The sequence below is a fragment of the Megascapheus bottae genome, chromosome 13, assembly GCF_031878675.1.
Source record: "Megascapheus bottae isolate mThoBot1 chromosome 13, mThoBot2.hap1, whole genome shotgun sequence".
Lineage (NCBI taxonomy): Eukaryota > Metazoa > Chordata > Mammalia > Rodentia > Geomyidae > Megascapheus > Megascapheus bottae.
The window spans coordinates 33,392,742-33,415,202 of record NC_143521.1 but is presented as its reverse complement, the minus strand read 5'-3'; the positions used below and the strand labels follow the sequence as shown (position 1 = coordinate 33,415,202).

The 22,461-nt window shown below is 40.1% G+C and overlaps 1 protein-coding gene across 1 annotated transcript in view; it reads left to right on the top strand.

The window, feature by feature from the left end:
• Positions 1 to 3,396: 3,396 nt before the first annotated feature.
• Atp10d (ATPase phospholipid transporting 10D (putative)) overlaps positions 3,397 to 22,461 on the top strand; it is a 72,115-nt gene continuing 53,050 nt past the window's right edge. The window contains exons 1-2 of the mRNA XM_090343636.1: positions 3,397 to 3,636; positions 18,952 to 19,278. Coding sequence (XP_090199762.1) covers positions 18,989 to 19,278 — 290 coding nt within the window. The 5' untranslated portion in view covers positions 3,397 to 3,636; positions 18,952 to 18,988. The remainder of the gene's footprint in view (positions 3,637 to 18,951; positions 19,279 to 22,461) is intronic.

Here is a 22,461-nt window from a genome sequence, read left to right as displayed (position 1 = left end):
GAAGACTCAGGTTTGATTCCTCAGTATCACATACATGGGCCAGGGTTCTAGCCTTGAAAAAACCCAAGGACATTGCTCAGCCCTTGAGATCTTGTGAATGAAGGTTCAAAGCCAACCCACCCAGAAAAATCTGAGAGAATTCATCTCCCAAATAACCATCAAAAAGGAAGACTGGAAATGTGGCTCAACTGATAGAATACTAGCCTTGAGCAGTCAAGTGTAGCAAACACAATTCCTAGCACCAACAAAAACAAGCAAAAATCAGTACAAAAAAAGTTTTTTGTTGTTGGTGGTATTCATGGGGCTTGAAATCTGAACCTGGGTGCTGTCCCTGAGTTGTCTCCAGCTCAAAGCTAGTGCTCTACCACTGGAGCCACAGTACCACTTCAAAAAATAATAGTTTAAATATATATCATCAAATAAGTAGATGTATAGATAAAAAATAATTCAAAGCCAAATTAATATAAAATATTCGGAGGAATAATCAGATTCAGAATGAAGAATGCAATTTCCAAGATAGCCTTTCTGTTGACATTGTTGCTAAATTATAGAGCTGAACAGGAAGAAACAAGAACTGGGTGCGGTAATTATAGTGTTAGAAGCCAAACTAACCTTGGAAGGCATCTAATCCAACGTCTTCTTAGGGAATTGAAGCTCTCCAAAGATAAAATCACCAGAGGTCAAGGCTAATCACTGACTGTAACATCAACATGGAAAATTCTGCCAGCAGACTGGCTTTTAGCTTGAATTCCTGCATTAACTCTTTCTTGGGTCTCTACATGCTAGCCTACTGTGAATATTTTGTATATCAGCCTTAAGAGTGCGAGCCAATTTCTCTCCTTCTCTTTTCTCTCCCTCCTTCTCTCCCCTCCCCCACCTCTGTTTCTCCATGCTTCCCTTTCTCGGGAGAACCTTAACTAATAGCACACCCACTATTAAGCTGAGGAAAGGATGGAATAGTATTAATATTTTTGAAATTTCACTGTGTTCCTATCCATGGTTATTGTGACTTTCTATTGCAATACTACTTACTGCCATGAATACACATATTGATAATGGACCTGCTTGATCATCCAAATCTCTCAAGAAAAAGATTTGACATTTCACCTAGTAGATGGCAGGGATGTCACTACATTCTACAGGGATACTTACATCACACTCAATGAACAAAATATTACCTAAATGAAAAAATATTACCTAAATGATCAAAATATGCCTCTTCCTTTCACTGCTTGTCAAAAATCATTTATCATACCAAGAATCTATCAGTTTATATTCCAGAAGTATAATCCAGGTCAGGGTCATGCGAATAGTTCAAGACCCTCACTACCCCCTTTCCTGTAAAGCAGTAATCCTCCTAAAGAAGACTGAACAACCCAATTGCTGGCAGAACTCTCTCCCTCCCTCCCTCCCTCCCTCCCTCCCTCCCTCCCTCCCTCCCTCTCTCCCTCTTCCTCCTTCCCTCCTTCCCTCTCTCTCTCTCTCTTCTCTCTCTCTCTCCCTCTCTCTCTCTCTCTCTTCTTAGCATAATAGGGACGTTTGACCTTGCACAAACTGTTGCTTGCATCCCCTCTTTTCCACATTCACTTTCAGTTCTTTGTTTTATGTCTTTTGTCCCTTACTTTTACACAGTACAGTCTAAACTACCCATTGCTTTGAGATTGGCATGTTATAGCACAGGTCTGACCACAATTTTCCTCTGAAAGTAGAAGCCCAGTTTTGTTAGAGGCCTTCTCTCTCTCTGGCTCTCTCTCGCTCCCTCCCTCCCTCTCTTTAGAAACTGATGGTAGGAAATGTCCTAATGCTTGCTTGACTCATTCTCATTAAATACCGGGAAGAGAGATGTGGCTGAATATGGATAATGAAAACATCCTCTTGGGAACCAGTTCAGTGATCACAGGCACATGGGAAATATTGTGAAGCAAACAAATGCTCATATCGTTTTGCATGTTATATCCTGAAGCAACGGACTCAAAGAAAAAAAATTCTATCATACATAACTAGACAAGAAGCATCATTTATCATAGGAAAATTTGATTATAACTTTATAAGATGCAAGATATATGATATAGATGTAGGTGTAGATACAGATATATTCCCAGAGCTCTAACTCAGGGCCTAGGTGTTGATCCCGAGCCTTTTTGCTCAAGGCTAATGCTCTACCACTTAAGCCACAGCTCCACTTTTGGCTTTTTAACTGTAGATAGGAGTCCCACAAACTTTCCTGTTGGGACTAGCTTCAAACTGTGATCTTCACATCTCAGCTTCCACAGTAGCTAGATCTACAAGCATGAGCCACCAGTGACTGGTTCTCATCTAAAGTTTTAAGTGTCTTCAGAAGAATAACAAACTTGGTTTCCTTTTCAACCAAGTGAATGATAGACACAGGAGGGACTGCAAAAATGTCTACTAGAGAGAGGAATTTCAGAGGCTACATATATACATATTATATACTAAGTGACAACATTATATACTAAGGCTGGGTTTATCCTGGAGTTGACTAAGCTGTAGAGATTTGCCCTTGCCTGCCAAAGGCTTTCTTGGTCAGACATCATAGAAAGACACACCCAGACCTTGTTTCCTCTTACCTGGCATAGATACTTCCTCAGTAGGTGCAAAAACTAGTTTGGCCTCCCTTGGTTTAGGAGTTTTCAAGCTTCCCAACTGGTTCCCTCACCTCTTCTGGCAAGGGTTGACTCTCAGACCCACTGAAAGGATCATTTCATTTTCTCACTCTTGCTATACGTCCAAGAAACATTTAAGAGAATAGAGGGTACAGGTAAAAGAGAGTTCGAACTTATTGTTTCACTTCTATTAGATTTTGCCCCGTCTTTTCTAACGGCTCACTCCTAAACAAAGCTTTAAGTTGGTTCGAAGTTTTGAGAAACCAGACGAGTTGTTGTCTTCAGGAGTAAAAATACCCTTTTAAACGCGAGCTTTACACAAACAGACCTTGCCAGCTGTATGAATTCGGATACACGATCTGAAGTAAAGGAATAGAAGGGATGAGAAAAGGGACGTGTGGGAGTCGTGGGGGTGGTGCTCTCAATTTCTTCTTTCTACTTTTAAAACTTGGAATGACTTTGAGATTTAATGGTTGTCCTCTAAATCTAGATAAACGAGAGGTTGTTAAAGCAAGAATAACGACAGGCAGTTGGCAATCAAGGTGAGCATAGGAGAGCCAGGTCTCAGGGCCGTCTGCAGGGCGAACCCGTACAGCTGTGCCACACAGCTGGCGCTGCGAGCCCGCCTCCTCCAGGCTCCACCCACACTACGTCACGGGAGGCGGGGCGGCGGGCGATTGGCTGCGGTGGCTGGGGAGGGCGGGGAAAAGGAGAGAGGAGGAGGAGGCGGCGTGCGGGGGTGGGGGGGGGCGGGGGTAGGGGGAGTGGAGAGGCCGAACTAGGTCCTGGGGCTTTGCCCTGGCTTCGATGGCGGTTCTGGAAACAGTTTGTGATCTGAGACGTGGAGTCTAGTTTGTGCTTGTGTTTGTTTTGCTTTCTGTCTTACCCAAAGACAGATGTGTGGCTGGAAGGACGGCTCGCCCCTCAACTCTCTAGACCTGCGCCTGGTCCTGTTCCGGAGCCTCCGAGACGCGTGATCAGCATGCCGAGCCGCGTGCCCCGGGAGGAACCGGTGAGACAGTGCTCGGGAGCCCGTCCGCGGGCTCCGGCCTTGGGCTCCCCCGCGCTCCCCCCCCCCCCAGCCCCGCCCCGCCCCCGGCTCATTCCCCTGGACGGCTGGGCTGCGATCACACTGGAGAAATGGAGAAGCGTTTGCACCATTTCCAGTTAATTGCTCCCCAGGAATAAATTCTTCCTCCTTTTCTGAAAGCGGAGGCTTGTTAGACGGTAAATCCTGCGCAGGTGGGGCTCGGGCTCACCCCTGTCCCCCTTCCCCTGCCCCCAGCCCCCCCACCCCCGCCCCCGGGGCTCGCATGCTCCGGCTTGCGGTATTGGTTCCATTGTGAAATCCAGCAGCTTTAAAGCAATGTTGGCAATCTGCCCACTCCTATCCCGGGGAGCGAGAAAGAAAGGAGACAGACAGACAGACAGACAGAAAAAACAGCTCAGCGGATTCATCACAGGGTGAATCCTCAGGAAGGAAAATGTATTTGTGTTTGTATTGGCACTTGCTCTGAAGTTTGTTTTGAAAGGAGTGCTACCCCCCCCCAAAAAAAAAAGAAAGAAAGAAATGTTCTTCCCCTCAAATACTAATTTTGACGTTATTTGAAGTTGCTCCATTTCCCCTGTGAAATCCAGAGATGGGTTTGGTCAACGAATTCCTGGGGTCCCGAATCTTATGGATGAACTGGTACCACATACTTTCCTGAAGGATCTACTTACAAGGTGCATCCAGACATGTTAGCTTGGGTGTTCAGAGTGTCATCTAACTTAGATGAAAGCTTACTTCGACTGGTTTTCATGATAACGCTTTGCAAGGAAGGACATTCTGTAGACTCAGAATAAATCTCGGATTAATCAACCTGAAAATACCATGGAGCAAGGAGAGGAGCTCTTTCCTTACCAGAATCACAGTATCCACCTTTAAACTGGACTGTGTCTCATTTTTGCAGAGTATCATTAAAAGAAAAAAATCTATGCCAACTTGTCAAGCAGAGTAACTCATCTAACTTTCCTCCCCAAAAGAAACCTCACTTCAGTGCATCCCAAAAGAGTAACTGCTTCTTCTGGACTGCTTTCTTTTTCCATTAAAAAGAGAGCATTCTGTATGTATTGTTTTGGAGTATCTAAAAATAATGTATTAACTTGTGTGAAAAATAAATGAAGCATTAGCAGTCAGTCTGAAACAGGATGTGAGAATGTTTAAAATTGGTGTAGCAAAAACTGAATATGTTCCATACTTGAGTAGTCAAACAACTGAATAGGAATTATTTATTTTGCTATTGTCAGTAAGATGAAGAAAAATGTTGACAGTCTTACTATAATACAGAACACATGGCTCATCTGTTAGACAAACTTATTAGAATCAATTTTAAAAGTTAAGAGTTAATAAATACCCACATATTCAAGTATTTCAGTCCATGTTGTCTGGTTCACCTATAAATCATTTACAGTGAAGGAATTTTTTTTTTTTTTACTACAAGTTGTATTGCTTGGGGACTCTATAAACTTAATAGATTGTCAGTGCCAAAGAAGAATTTATTTATTAACTCCGGAAATAATGATTTGTATAATGGATGCTATCATCTACTTGGTTAATAGTTACAGCAACAAAGCAGCTTTCCTTATTCATTACCCTCCCTCCCTTCCTTTCCTTCTTTTTTCTTTTTCTTCTTTCCTCTTTTTCTTTTTCCTGTAATCACATCTGCTGTAATATCTGATGCTGATAATCTTTAGTTTGTCTTCCTAAAATCTGCTCATTCCACTTAAGGTCTTCTTTTGAATGAGGAAGGTTTGCAACTGCATTTACTGAGTAAAACCAATTTAAAAGTTTCAACTCCTTTATTCCTTTGATTATGAAAAGGAAAATACAAAAGATTTTGGAACTCTTCCAAATGTTGTGAAGTCTTTTTCTTAACTTCATACTATTCAGTCGTTTAGCATGATGTTATAATACATTCATTTTCCTTAATGAGACTCTAAAATACACAGTTACATATACATAGATTATATTTGATCATATTATTTATAATATCATTTTTCTCACCTAAAAACTTTCCGAGAGAGATATTCTCCAGTGTTTTCATCACAAAACGCTTCTCTGATGCCCTTCAGTTAAGATTCCAACTTCGTAGTTGCTATCGCTTTAGTTAAGATACCTACTTTGCCTGAGTAATAAAGTGCCTGAATTTGGAACATTATTCTAAGATCTCTAAACCAAGGACTAAAAGAATTTTTTTGGGGGGGTGGGCACATTGGCTCACTTTTGTAATCCCAGCTACTCAGGAGGCTGAGATCTGAGGATCAAGGCTCAAAGCCAGCCTGGGAACAAAAGGACCTGAGACTCTTATCTCCAATTAACCTTTAGAAAACAGGAAGTGGGGCTTGGCTCAAGGGTGAGGTGGTAGGCCTTGAGTTGTAGAGCTCAGGGATTATGCCTAGGCCCAGGGGTAAGGCCGTAACCTTGAGTTGTAGAGCTCGAGAACAACACCCAGGCCTAGTTCAAGTCCCAAGAAGCCTGAGCTCTTCAGCTCAAGGCTACTGCCCTACCCCTTGAACCACACTGCCATTTCTGGTTTTCTGGTGATTAATTGGAGATAAAAGTCTCAGGAGCTTTTTAGTGCTTGGGCTGACTTTGAACCGCTATCCTCACATCTCAGACTCCTGAGTAGCTAGGATTAGAGGCATAAGCCATCACACCCGGCACAAATTGCTTTTAATGAAGTAAGATAATGTTAATGACTAATTTACTTTTACTGTGAGACTACCTTTCTTCTCCCAAATTGTCTTGTTTCATTTGAGCCTGGGTCTTTCGAAGTAACATTGTGCCAAATGCCTAGTCTGTTAACATAAACATATTTGTATGTTTGTGTATATATATATGTGTGTCTATGTGTATGCATATATGTATACATGTATGTGTAGATATAATACACACACATACACACACACACACACACACACACACACACACGTGCCTGGCTTTTTTTTTAACCAGACTGGCCTCAGATGCTGTCCTCTCTATTTCTGCCTCCTAAGTAGTTAGGACTAGAGGTATGAACTACTGGCACCTAGGTTCACGGAATCATTCTAGATGAAGTTCCACCTTCTACTCCTTGAAGACCGTTTAGATCATCAGTTCATTTAAATTCATGAGTACAGTCAGCATGAATGAGAATCTCAGGGTTTCCAGTTGAGCATTTCAAAGGAAGCTCGTCACTTACTTTCAACCTGTAAATAGTAGAGCAGAATGTGTAGATTCAGATGTGTTATAAAATATGAGAACTTTGCTAATGCATTTACTATCTGGTGAATGTAACTGTAACCCCTCTATACATTATCCTGACAATAAAAGATAAAAAAAAAAACGAGAACTTTGCCAGAAAGACATGCAAACATCTAGGTGCAGAGAACAAACAAAAGGCTTATTGCCTGCAAATAGGCCAGCAAAACCCCATCTTACATGAAGGAAGAAGGTTCAGACTATTGTGTTCTGGTGACCTTTTATAACCTGCGGTGGGAAGCGGGGGGGGGGGGGGGGGGGGCTGTTAGGGGATTTTGCTACTTTATATGATCACGGCTGACCCAAGGAGTAACCTATGTGACCTATGAGATTTAGGGGGACCGTGCTGCCTTATACGGTTATGGTTATAGCTCAGCACCAAGAGACAGTCCCAGGCAAAGGGGGTTGGTGGCTAATTATTTACAACTTCTACTGAATGACTCTAATGTTGCCTAGGGAACAAGTATGCTGATCTGTGAGAGAGGGGCCACTGAGTCCCTACCACCAAGATGTAACAGATTTTAATATAGGAAACGCCAGGGTTTTTCTAGGAAAAAAGCAAGAGAAAGAATGTCAGATTGGCAGGGTTGTCCATAATATTGAAACTAAGTAGAGAAGAAAGACCATGTGAGAACAAGCGATAGTAGAAAGGAAGATGATTGAGCTGTTGCTTATAGATGAGTGGATACTGTAGTCATGTTAACGGTGTAGCATTTACTTAAAAATAAATTTTATGCCAGGCACCTGTGACTCACATTTGTAATCATTGCTATTCAGGAGACTGCGATATGAGGATTGCAATTCAAATCCAGCCCAAGCAGGAAAGTTCTTGAGACTCTTATCTCTCCTTAACCACCAAAAAGTAAGAATTAGGACTGTGGCTTGTGTGGTAGTTTTGAGCAAAAAAGCTCAAGGACAGCACCCAGGCTCCAAGTTCAAGCCTAGGACCACCACAAAAATAAATACATTTTATTTGAATATATCAAATCTTAGGGAAATCTGTTGATGACATCTAATGAATGTTTCAAAAGTAGAATAGTACAAATATTTGAATGTACTTGCTAAATTTATTTTTTTCAGATTATTTATACTCAGTTTTAGTTGTTGATGTTTTAATGTGTCTTAAGCTCAGCTTTTTGACTCGTTGTTTTTTATTCTTTCAACCTTCACATTTCCTCATGGGCTGCCAGAAGCTAAGCACTTTCTGCCAAACAACTTATTGTTCAAGTAATATATATATATATACACAAAGGTAGTGTTTAGAGAAGTTTTATTTCTCATGAGAGAATTGAAGAAACTTTGCTTAATAGATGTTCTGGAACAGTACAGTACTCTTTGCTAGTGTTAAAGTAATTTAGTAAAAGACAAGTATGGTGGTTCACGCCTGTAATCCTAGCTACTCAGGAGGCTGAGATCTGAGGATCGTGGTTCAAAGCCCTCCTGGGCACTTAAGTCCAGGAGACTCTTATCTCCAATTAACCACTAGAAAACTGGAAGTGGTGCTGTGGCTTAATGGGTAGGGCTGTAGCCTCGAGCTAAAGAGCTCATGGACAGCACCCAGGCCCAGTGTTCAAGTCCCATGACAGACAAAAAACCAAAAACTAGTAAAGAATCTATGTAGTATAATCATTTTATTCCTCCATTTTCCTTCAAAGACAAACCATTAGAAGTTGTATAAAAGCCTTGTCTCATTGCTGTGCAGTCTTTCCCCTCAGTTTGAGTGAGGGCTGCATCCGTGATATAGAGGATCTGTTTATTCTACTCCACAGAATTTCCCTTGGTGTCTCACATATGGTTAGATGTTTATCAGCATGCTTGTTGAATGAATCAGAAATGAAATGAGCTTGGCTTGAGCATTCTTCCCAAGATATGCAAGAGTAATATACTTGGTTCTGGTTTGCCTTTTCCTGCTTGAGTCCTTAAAAATGACAAAAGTATCTCAACTATTTCTTTGTGAATGGTAAAAGTGAACATGAGATTTAGCTTTTTATAACTTTGTATAATGGATCCTTTTGCGACAACAATTATCGACCAAAAATAACTACTTTTGCTGGTTTCCTGTGGCTCATGCCTATAATCCTAGTTACTCAAGAGGCTGAGATCTTGAGGATTGGGCGTCAAAGCATGTGAAACTCTTATCTCCAGAAAACCAGAACTGGCAGTGTGGCTCAAGGGGTAGAGAGATAGCCTTGAGCTGAAGAACTCAGAGACAGTGCCCAGGCCCATGAGTTCAAGCCCCATGGTCGACAGAAAACAAAAAACGGCTCGTAAGTCAGCTTGTGAATGAGAAATTATATATCTAGAATGCATATATCCCAAACTGAAGTAAGCATGCCTTCTGGTTATCTAGTTCCAGAAGATAAAGTAACAGAAAATACCAAACAGCCTCCAGAAATCCACATCTGTTTCATCCCATGGAATGGGAAGCAGGGAAGATTATGTAATTTTACTATTTAAGATCCCAAGTTCTCCCAGTAGATGACCTTATCATCACTAAAATCTGTATTAGAAACATCCATATATATTGTTTACATTTAACTTCTTTTTGAATGAGAAAACCTTTGGGTTTTTTTGTTTTTTCTTTTTCTTCTTTTTGTCGTTATCATGACCATTATTGCCTAAGGGAACCCAGTTAACTTGGTAGCTTGGCCCCTGAAAGACAATGGCATAATCCCCTTGTAGAGAGTGTTGGAGAAGTGGGTCACATGATACCCATAGAAGCAAGTTCAAGTTTTATGAGTGCTCACTGTGCTTCTGGCAGGGCTGTCAAAGAGATCTCCTAGTCACTAATCTGCTATGAAGGAGCTAACATATCTTCTTTGTTGTACTTGTTATTTTTGGAACCAGAATATGAACTCAAGGCCTCACTCCTTGCTTCACTTCCCTGCTCTGCTGGCACTTTACCACTTGAGCCACACCTCCAGCCCTATGTTTTACTGGTTATTTTAGAGATGGAGTCTTTTTGGACTTTTCTACCTATACTGTTTTGAACCTGGTGATTAATTGGAGATAAGAGTCTCAGGTCCGGGCCGGGGGTTTGGCCTAGTGGTTAAAGTGCTTGCCTAGCATGCACAAAGACCCAGGTTCAATTCCTTGGTACCACATACATAGAAAAAAGCCGGAAGTGGTGCTGAGGCTCAAGTGGTAGAACTCTAGCCTTGAGAAAGTCCAAGGACAGTGCTCAGGCCCTGAGCTCAAGCCCAGGACTGGCAAAAAAAAAAAAAAAAGTCTCAGGTCCTTTTGTGCCCGGGCTGGTTTTGAACCTTGATCCTCAGATCTCAGCCTCCTGAGTGGCTAGGATTACAGGAGTGAGCCACTATGCCTGGCTTAGAGTTCCTACTTTGTTTTATAAAACAATTGATATTAATTGTACAAGGTTTGGAGCATGTAAGAACGTACTGGATTCTCATGGTGATTGAGAAGAAAGTTATAAGTTGAGTGATGGGTGAATATCTTTCTTTCTGGTCTGGTTTTTGGGAACACTGGTTGAAATGGTTGTAATAATATTTAAGCAAGTCGGGGGAAACAAGATGATTGGGAGGGAAATGAGGACAAAACCATGAGAAGGGGTATCAATGTGTGAGAAGTAATGCACCTAGTACCTGGCGAATATAACTAACACTTCTATACATTACAATGAAAGAAAAGAAGCTTAAGCAATAACAATAATATTAATAAAAAATCAATCTATAAGTCATCATCACTAACTTTGTGATTCTGATGTAAACTAGACATTCCAATTTAATTCAAATTCTGGTACAGGGGGTTGATTTTTTTACCAGCTGTCAAGCCATTGGTACGTAGTTGTTTGCACATTCAAAGGCTGTGGTCTTAATGAGTAATACTGAATGTTCAGTCTTCAGTTGTACTTTACATTTTGAAATAAAGCTACTTAGTATACTGTTTTCAAAGCACACTTTCTGTTCCAGCAGGTGGAGTACACTGTCGTACACTACCTGCAAACACAGAAAAATGCAGATTCTTGAGTTCCAGAAACTGAAACTGACCAGAAACTAAAAGGGAGGAATTTGGGAGATTCTCATGCATATTGAGTATGAAGGACATAAACTTAGCATCTTGAAAGAACTGTACATACGAATGTTTTTATCTTTTAGACAAGTGAGCTCATGTGTATATTTTAAGTTGTTTATTAACTGATAATGACCTCAGAAAATTTTCAGTGTTAACTGGGCCTAAGAGAATTCATTATCCTTGGGTATTCGGCTTGGTTTCAGACTTCTCATTAAGCATTCATTAATGAAAACAGAGTTCTGGACACTTAGTCTGTTTTCAAGTGACTTAGATATAATAAAATACTTAGTAGGTTGTATTCTAATTTTGGTATTCCACAGAAATGAGGAATTCTACCTTTAATGTCTTCCAGAAAAATATACTAAACTGAAGTTGGTAGTAGAGACTTTTCTTTTGTCATTCATGTAAATATAAGTCTATTTTATTTATTTATTTACTTACTTATTTATTTTATGGGTCATGGGGCTTGAACTCTGGGCCTGGGTGCTGTCCCTGAGCTCTTCAGCTCAAGGCTACTGCCCTATACCTTGAGCCACAGCCCCACTTCCCATTTTCTAGTAGTTAAATGGAGATTAAAGTCTCAGGATTTTAGTGCCTGAGTTGGCTTTGAATCCAAATCCTCAGATCTCAGCCTTCTAAGTACCTAGGATTAGTGTGAGTCACTGTGCCCAGCTCTTTTTTTTTTTTTTTTGTGCCAGTATTGGGACTTGAACTTAGGTCCTGGGTACCGTCCTTGGGCTTTCCCAAGGGTTGTGCTCTACCTCTTGAGCCATAGCACCATTTCCAACTTTTTCTGTGTATGTGGTACTGAGGAATTGAACCCAGGGCTTTGTGCATGGTAGGTAAGCACTACCACTAGGCCACACTCCCAGCCCTACTCATTTTTTTAAAAAAATTGTTTGAGATAAAATAAGAGGTATTCCTGTGTTTAAGAATCACTCAGTATTGGAGGATACCTAGATATGACACATTCTTTCTGGTCCTGTACCAGCAGGACCATCATTGAACTTGTAGGAGTTGGTTTCTTGGTGTGGTTTTGAAGCATACTTTTGTTACTTCTTAAGTCAGAGTCCCTGTCTGTGGCAGAAAATGAGGTTAAGTAAAGTATGGGGGTTCTAGACTTATTCACACATACACAAAAACAATCATCAACTTCATGATGAGATGACTAAGTCAGAATTATGAATAATATTCTTGAAAAGCACATTTAAAAGGCTTCACATAAAATTCCTCTTTAGAGCCTTGCGCTCTTGGTTGCTAGACTTTCCCCTGAGAAGAGCTGAGAGAGAAAAAGAAGGCATTGCTATCCTTTAGCTGTTTGGTTGCCTAGAAACTTCCCCAGTTCACCAAAAAAGCAAAGCTGAGCATAATCAAGTGGTTGGGTTTGAGGGAAGAATTTAAGGTATGGTCATTAGTATCAAATGTAAACACAAATTCTCAATAGATGAGCTATAAATAAATGTTCGAGGTGAGAGAACTTTTTTCGAAATAATTCTACCAGTAGCTAACCTTTACTTAGCACTTCCCCTGGGCCACCCATTGTTGGATGGATTTAAATACATTAATTCGTTTGATCCTCACAACAACCCCTGAGCAAGTTTAGCTGGGAAGTGGAGATGCCAGGAATTGACATTAGCATCTGGCTCCAGTGTCTCCGCTTTTAATGACAACTCCATTGCTTGGTGCTCATATAAATCATCTAGCAGAGAAAACAATGCTTTGCTGAAAGAATCATTCAGGTCTGGAGAAGCAGGTTCTTTGTATGAATAAAGACAGAATGATGCAATCACAAGCTGACAGTGCCTACTTCCGTTTTTATCAAATATAGGTCTTGTATTTCTACTTGTAAGGAGAGGAATACCAGGCTGGGATTCCCAGCCAGATCTATAAAATGATCAGTGACTTGTGGATCGTCTAACTTTGACTAAGCAGTAGGAAGACACATGGAGAGGAACTGTGTGTATTTTTTGAGTGTGGGTTGGTTGTGTGTGTTATTAGGAACACACTGCTAAGTTCAGTGACTGAACCATGCTCAAGGCTTTAAAGAGAACACAGCAGAGAATGCCTGGTAATGAATGTCTCCTGTTCAAACTGTTACCAATTTCATCTTTATTTTGTGCTCAAGCTAAAATAGGCCAAAGGCTGACTTGGGATTGGTGTGATGAGTGAGTAGGGGTTGACCAACATTTGTAGGACACTGTAACCTCCCTAAAAAGTCACTGAGTGAGTAGGAGCAGGCTGCCTTCTTGTCTGCGTTCTAGATCTTCTGAGTGAGATTCTGCAGGGAGCAGACCTGGGAGATTGATGAGCAGGTGATACTCATTAGGAGAGCTTGGGAAACAAGGCAAGTAGTATCTATTTGCTCATAAGCTTGGCTAGAATGCATGTTAGAGGGAAAGGTCAAAGATAAGATTGAATTGTGCAGGGCACCAGAGGCTACTTAGGAGGCTGAGATCTGAGGATCAAAGTTCAAAGCCAGCCTGGCTATTAAAGAATGTGAGACTCTTTATCTCCACTTAACCACCAGAAAACCGGAAGTGATACTGTGGCTTAAGTGGTAGAGTGCTAGCCTTGAGCTGAAGAGCTCAGGGACAGCACCAGGTCCAGAGTTCAAGCCCCCAAGACAAACAGAAATTTAAAAAAAGGAAAAAGAAAAAGAAAGAAAGAGTTGAAAAAGGAAAAAAAAATAACAGATAAGTGATTGAGATAATGTTTGAGTCTTTGAGTCTGGGTCTGTAGAACAGGAAGAATTTGATTTGTCAAAAAAGTATGAGCTCACAAATGTGGAGTGTGAAGCTGATCCATAGAAGTTATGGGTAGAAGGGAGTTACGAGACACTGATAAGGTTGGGAAGAGGAATAGGGACAGATTGCCCACCAGGTACACAGAACACAGTTACAGTAACAGGAAAAATGAGTCTGATGCTCTGTTGCGAAGAAAAGTGACTACACTTGACAATACTTTATTGACTATTTCAAAATATCTAGAAGAGAGAAATTTCAATATTCTAAGCACAAAGAAATGATCAAATGTACAAGGTAATGGTTACTCTAGGTTGATTTGGTTATCAGATAATGTACACATATATCAAAGTATCACACTGCAGTCAATAAATATATTAAAAAATCACATGTCATTTAAAACATACTTTTTTTTTTTTTTTACCAGTTCTGGGGCTTGAACTCGGGACCTGAGACTATTCTTGAGCTTTCTCAAAGCTAAAGTTCTACTACCTGAGCCACAGCACCACTTCTGGCTTTTTCTATGTACGTGGTCCCAAGAAAGCAAACCCGCATCTTCAAGCATGCTAGGCAAGCACTCTACCATTAGTCCAGATTCTCAGCTCTAATTAAAACATTTTTAAAGAAAATAAGTGACAAGCAAGGTATTCTTTCCCTCACTTAAAACAGATGATCTATAAAATGCAGGCCTGGGTTCCAGGGTAAAAATTAAAAGTTCCTGACATTTGTTGCCATGTCAAAATGTGTGTCCTGTATTCTGTAGATTTTTCTTTCCCAAGATGCAAATTATTGGTATGTTATGCAATTTTATCCTTAGTTTAAAATGTTTCAGTCTATATTTGAAAAAAAATAATGTGTGTTGTAGACACTCTGATACAAAGTGCATTACTGGATGGAATAGCAATGAATGAATAATGATTTCTGATCTCCAAATTAAGTGATCTCAAACTCTAAAATATCATTGGTCTTGAAGATTTCTTGATGTGGCATGACTGAAGAAAATAAACAATTTTCCAGAATTTTTTAAATATATTTTTAAATATATTTTTATTGTAATTAATAGAAAGGTTACATGATATTTGCCAGATAAATGGTGCCTTAATTCTCACGCATTGATACCCTTTCACATGTCATGGTCCCCATTTCCCTCCCCCCTCCCCCACCCCTCATCTTGTTTTCCCCCGTTCCCTATCCAATTTCAGATAACCAAATACAAATATATCCGATATATCAGGTAACAAAGTGAGATAGTGTAACAATATGAGATAACCAAGGGACAGTAGAAATGATGAGAGATAACATAGTACCTTAATAATATATTTTTTATTGTAATTAATAGAAGGGTTGCATGATATTTGCCAGATAAATGTGCATTAATTCCCATACATTGATATCCTTTCACATGTCTCGGTCCCCATTTCCCTTCCCCCTCCCCACCCCTCATCTTGTTTTCCCCCGTTTTTTCCAGAATTTTTATTGGAAAGATGCTCTTTTCTAAATACTAACAACCCATGACTGACAAAAGAAAAAGTCCTGACTGTTTTTATAATAAAAAAAACAGTATAAGACTGACTTTATAACAGGGATATACATCACAGATTTAATATCCTAACACAAATGTGTGTACAGCACTTGGTGATATGTCTTTTCCATTAAAAGTGACTTTCTACATTTATTTATTTATTTTTGTTTTGTTTCAAATGCATATACCTTTCAAGTCCTGGTAGTGGTTTAAAAAGTGACTTTTTTGTAAATCCAGTGATAAAGTGATGGAAAATAACTAATCTCTCTGATTACATAAGGCTGAATATGTAGTAAACAAATATACTGGCAAAAGTGTAATACGAAGTATTGATTCATTACAGTTGCTAGAGTACTTCTAGTGCTGTTAGGTAATGCTTTATCATTTCAGAACTGTGCGAGCTAGGTATAATTTTAATGTCCTTGGTGGGAAGGGAGAAGGGGTAGTTAATAATTTATGATTAGTGTAACGGTTTCGAGAAATGAATCAATGCTCATGATGTAAATTTAAAATGAAACAGAAAAGAAGGAGATTTAAATAACTTGCCCAACATATTTTAGTACTTTTACATTCATTTTGTACCCAGGATTTCCTTTTATATTTACATGCCTGGTACCTCACTAAGACCATGAGAATGGGATCTAGGTTTTAATCATCTCTCTATTCCTAATATAGCATAGTGTGTAGAACATAATCTGGCTTTTTCCCAGGTGAAGATTTGAACACCTGGATCAAATTTATTTAGGAAATTTTGTTAGTACACCAGGTCATGGCATACCTACCAACTTACTAAGTAAGAATCTTCATAGGGAAACTGGACCAAAAAAAGGACAGAAAACTCAGTGGTATAGCTAAAGAAAGGATAGACACCAAGGACCTTGATCTTGACCTCCACTCACTTGATGACGTTATCTATTGGTTGAATTTTGGGTGATATTTGCTAAATGCAAGGTAGTTTAGAAACACAGATATATGAATCACATTAAGTTAAAAATCTTGAGTCTAGTCAGGCACTGGTGGCACACTCTATAATTCTATCTACTCAGGAGGCTGAGAATTGAGGGTAGAAATTAAGGCAAGAAACTCTGAGTTTCTTTTTTTTTCTTTTTAAAATTGTATTTTATTGTTGGGGTGATGTACACAGGAGTTCGTTACATTCATCAGGTAGTGGGTACATTACTTCTGAACATTGTGATCCCGTCTCATATTTTAATCCCATTTCTCCCCGATCCTGTCCCACTCATCTTGTTTTTTCCTTATTTTCCCATTTTCAATTACACAAGTAAGCGTATATACAATATACAAGATACCAAAATCAGATACAGTATCAACATGACATAAACCTTAAGGGGAAAAGAAGAAAAAAGAAATAGTTTCACATAGTACATTAAGAACAACAATCACAAGGATAAACCTCTTGTTTCCATATCCTGGAGTTCATTTCACTAGTCTTGTCCTATATGGACATATGTACATAGGTTTTGAGCTGTTGTGATCCTCTGCTAGGAGAGTCCTAAATGTGTACTAATTGTTACAAATGAGAGAAACCATGGAGCCTTTGGGTTTGGTTTACTTCACTTCATATGATTTTTTTTTCCAGGTCTTTCCATTTCCTTACAAATGGGACAATGCCTTTCTTTCTGTTGGCAGATCTTCACTTTCCATATAACAGACAAGGGTCTTATACCTAAAATATACCTACAGCTCAAGAAATTAAATCTTCCAAAACCAAACCCTCAAAGAAACAACCATCCCATTAAAAGATGGGCTAAAGACTTAAGAGAGACTTTTTTTAAAGAGGAAATAAAAATGACAAATAGACACATGAAGAAATGCTCAGCATCTCTGGCCATAAAAGAAATACAAATTAAAACAACTCTGAGATTTCACCTCACCCAGGAGAGATCACTACTACATTGTTGGTGGGAATGTAAACTCTTTTAACCACTCTGGAAAGCGGTGTGGGGGTTCCTCAAAAGACTAAACATAGAGCTCCCTTATGACCCAGCAATCCCACTTCTGGGCATATACCCAAATATTCAGAAACAAAGCCATACTAAGCCTACTAGCATAATTACGTTCATCACAGCATTATTCCCTATGGCTAAGCTATGGAACCAACCCAGATGCCCCTCAGTAGATGAATGGATCATAAAGATGTGGTAGATTTACACCATGGAATTCTATGCTGCCATCAGAAAGAATGGCATTGCTCCATGAGTTTCTTATCTCCAATTAACCAGCAAAATGTCAGAAGTGGAGATGTGCACCAAGTGATAGAATGCTAGCCTGGAGTGAAAAGGCAAACTCTATGCGCTGTGCCCAGGCACAGAGTTCAAAACCCAGGCTCGGCACACACACGAACATACACACAGATTTTGAGTCACAGCTGGATGGGGTGGTCACATTGAATCTCAGCTTCTTAGAGATAGATAGCAGGATAGCAGTTTGAGGATAACAGGATAGATAGGATAGCAGTTTGAGGCCAACCAAGACAAAGTTATGGTGACATATAATATTTATTGACGTGGCATTTAGGCTGGATAGATCACCTTTCTAACTCATATCATCTAGGCCCTCCTAGATGTTGGTGATCAACTGGCTTCCAGTGACCAGGAGCTATGGTGGTAATTCTTGTGTACTTATCCCCTCAGCTAGCCTGGGCAGTCTGGGACTTGTGGGTGTGGTAGCAGGGTTTCCAGGAGCAAGGTGAGAGAACAAACCCTAGCGAGTAAACATTGGTCAAGCCTTTCCTTGTGTCCTATTTGCTATTTACTTAGTCAAGGAAAGGCAAATGGCCACTGTTGAGAAAGAATATTCGACATACAGAGAAAGCATTCACTTCTTGATGGACAGATGGATGTACATATAGGTTGGGGTGAATTAGTAGCTACTTTTGTAATCTACACAGAATGGGCTTATTTTTATTTTATTTTTTGCTAGTCCTGGGTCTTGAACTCAGGGCCTGGGCACTGTCCTTGAGCTTTCTCAAGGCTAGTGCTCTACCACTTGAGCCACAACACCATTTCTAGCTTTTTTCTATGTATGTGGTACCAAGAACCTGGGCCTTCATGCATGCTAGGCAAGCATTCTACCATTAAGCCAAACTCAACTTGGCCCCACAGAATGGGTTTATGACTTAAAAAAAAATTCTCTGTCAGGCCTTAAGCTAGATCATTTACATGTTACTCATTTAATATCCTAACAAGCATGGCATTATTTCCATCTCAAAGATAGAATCAGTGAGGTCAAAATGTTTTCTTCTGTTGTGGAATGGCCTTTTAGGCACGTCATCATTTTGTGATCAGATGTTAAAGTGATCAGGCAGAAGGTGAGTGTTTTCCTTGATTTTTAAAAATTACTGGTTTCTGGTGGCTCATCCCTATAATTCTAGTTATTGAGGAGGCTGAGATCTGAGAATTGTGGTCTGAAGCCAGCCTGGGCAGGAAAGTCCATGAGACTCTGATCTCCAATAAACTACTCAGAAACAACCTGAAGTGACACTGTGGCTCAAGTGATAGAGCACTTGACCACAAGGAGGTTCAGGAGAGGCCCAGACCTTGAGTTCAAGCTCCATGACTGGAAAAAAAAATGGCCATAATGGAGTTTGAAAAATGAGTTTCATGTCTTTATTTATATCTCAGACCACTGAGTCCTATACTTATTTGAAATAGAAAAAGTAAAAAGTTTATTCTCCTTCAAGTCCTTCCAGATGCTTATAGGATATGTGTGTGTATGTCGTTGTTTCAGATCGCCTGTGCATCCTGGGCCTCCCTGTGTTCTGGACATGACTGAATTTTTCCAATGGGCTAGATACCATTGGCAGTGGCTGATGGGTGGTCGAGCCAGGGAGGATGATGAGAGACCATACAGTTATTCCTCACTGCTTGCCTGTGGGGCCAAGGCCTCCCAGACTCCCAAACTGGCAGGAAAACACCGGGTTGTCATTCCTCACCTCCAGCGCTTCAAGGAAGAGTATGAAAGATTCTCTGGAACCTACATGAATAACCGGATACGAACAACAAAATACACACTTCTGAATTTCGTGCCCAGGAATTTATTTGAACAGTTCCACAGGTACTGTGTGTTAATTTGGGGGAATAACGACACTTTAGGATTTTCTTCACCATTCCCAGTTGCTACGTGACGTTGGCCATTTTCAAGGCACCACGTGTTAGAGAAGGCTAAAACTTAAAATGCCTTCTCTTTACCGGAGAAGATATTGTTGTCATCCTACTGTTATTCAGTAGGAAAGTAATCGATTGATTGATTGATTTAGCTAATGTCATGCTGATCAAGAGTCTTCCCACTATTAGTTTAGTGTTCTTCCCTATATGCCAAGGTGTCTGCTAATTTCAGATCCTTCTAACTTAATATAACACGGGAAAATGGCCACTGAAGCAAATGCAAATGTAAGATGTTGTTAATCATTTGAATTAATAATCACTTAGTGTAGCTTGCCTAGGACTTTAGGCATTGAAAGAAATGAAATTATAATAGTGGCTACTAGGCAGGGGCACCTATGTTTACAAAAAATAAAAAGGCAGTGGAGCGTCGAATATAAAACATACTTTCAAGTGGGGCTGGGAGTTTGGCCTAGTGGTAGAGTGCTTGCCTAGCATGCACGAAGACCCGGGTTCAATTCCTTGGTATGGCATACATAGAAAAAAGCCAGAAGTGGTGCTGTGGCTCAAGTGGTAGAGCTCTAGCCTTGAGAAAGCCCAAGGACAGTGCTCAGGCCCTGAGCCCAAGCCCAGGACTAGCAAAAAATAAAAATAAAAAAAATACTTTGAAGTAGATAGAAGCCACAAATGTATTATACAAATTATATTACATAGATCCTTCTATTGATATGTTTCCATGACACCTGTACAGCAGAGGTATGGGAAACGTATTTGAGAAAGGAGAAATGATAGTAATGAGTAAATCAAGGCAGTGGCACAGAAGACACACTTGAAGCCTAGGAAGTAGTTCTCTTGATCACATTTAGAGACTTGCTAGGGATCAGCAGGCAGTAATGCTGGAAATATAGATGTAACCCCCTAGAAGGTTCTTGCTGTCAGGATAAAGCATGGAGACACATGGAGGTAAGATTCTGCATGGTTCTGTGGAGGCATTGTGGTGAGTAGACAGGCTGATTGGTAAATAAAAGGAAAAGACAGTATTAGGAAGTGATGTTTATATCCAAATGGATTAAAATAGAGGTTCATGCTTCAAATAATGGAGGGATGAAAAGAAGGATGACCTGCTGCTGGTGCTGTGGGTTAGATGTGGACATTTAAATGAACAAGAAGATGACGGTATGAGTATGTTGACCAGAAAAGTGAACAGAAAGGAAAAACGACAAGGAAAAACAAGAGTATAACGAAAGAAACTTAACTGGTAACCTTTTTGTTTTGTAAATGTATCTGAGACACTAATGTAAGTCTAGAGATTCTCGTATTTCTACCTCACATTTACTATCTACTTTTCTTCTCATGAATCATTCTGTATGTTCCATAGAACTTAGCCAACAGTGACTAGATTTAAAGTACAGATATGAGTTTATTGAATTAATGGCTTTAGATGCCATGAATATCACACCTGTAATCGTAACTTCTCAAGAGAATGAGCTCTAAAGTTCAAAAGTCTAGGCATGGAAGTACTTGAGACTGTTATTCCAATTAGTTACCAAAATGTTAGAAGTAGAGCTGTGGCTCAAGTGATATTAGCCTAGATACAGGCTAGCGTACTAGCTTTGAACAAAAACTTCAAGGACAGTGCCCAGGCACTGAGTGCAAGCCCTAGTAATGGCATACACACACACACACACACACACACACACACACACACACACACACACACACACACACACACACACAACCAAAAAGCAGAATTTGTAGTCTAGTACATTTGATGAACATCCGTTAGTACATTTGACACTTGAGAAGTTTCCCAGAGCTATAGACATGAATATCTCCCATGTGGAAATGATTAAAGTCACATGCAAAAATATTGAAGGTAGCTTGGTGAGGTGGCTCACACCTGTAATCCTAGCTACTTAGGAGGCTGAGATCTGAGGATTGCAGTTCAAAGCCAGCCCGGGCACTAAAGAGCAGGAAATTCTCATCTCCAATTAATTACTAGAAAATGGGAAGTGGGGCTTGGCTCAAGGGTAGTGTCGTAACCTTGAGCTAAAGAGCTCAGGGACAATGCCTAGGCCTAGGGGTAGGGTGTTAGCCTTGAGCAGAAGATCTCAGGGACAGGGCCCAGGTCCAGAGTTCAAGCCCTATGACCCACCAAAAATATATATATATATTTATATTATATATTGTATATTTAAATATATATATATAGGAGAAATTGGCAGAGCAAAATGAGTTGAACGTAATGAATGAAAATTCTGAGTAGATAAATCTTTTGAGGAATTTCATGGTCAATGGGAAAATATGTAATTAAAAAGTCAAGCTTCCTTGCAGGATTGAGGCTTTCTTTTTTTTTTTTTTTGTAAGAAATAGATCATCTTAAATTTACCTTGGTGAAAAGCAGCAAATCTGTGAAGGAATATCTGAAATATGAAATAGAAGAATGGGAGAAGTTTTTGGAAAATATGGCTGTCAGTAGTATGAAATGAAAGAGAAGGATTGGACCAGAAGTGTGTCCCAGTGGTAGAGTGCTTGCCTAGCATGCATGAAGACTTGGGTTTGATTCCTTGGTACCACATACATAGGAAAAGCTGGAAATGGTACTGTGGCTCAAGTGGTAGAGCTCTAGATTTGAGAAAGCCCAAGGACAGTGCCCAGGTCTTGAGTTCAAGCCCCCAGGACTGGCGAAAAGAAAAAAAAAAGAAAGAAAATGACTAGAACCCATTGATTCAGATTTTTCACCCAATACTGGGGTTTAAACTTAAAAACTTATATATGCTAAGTAGGAACTCCTGCACTTGGACCACACTCAGATCCTGGGGTTTGTATTCAGGCCCTGGCACTGTCCCTGAACATTTTGCTCAACAATAGTGCTCTACCACTTGAGACAGCTCACTTCCAGCTTTTTGGTGGTTATTTGGAAATATGAGTCTCACAGCTGAGTTTGAACCACAATCCTCATATCTTAGCCTCCTGAGTGACTAGGATTACAGGTATGAGCCACTGGTACCCAACTGTTTTTGACACTGGATCTTTTCTTTTTTTTTTTTTTTTTGTTTCTTTGTCTCCTGGGGCTTGAACTCTGGGCCTGGGCTTTGTGCTTGAACTCTTCAGCTTGAGGCTAACACTCCACCAC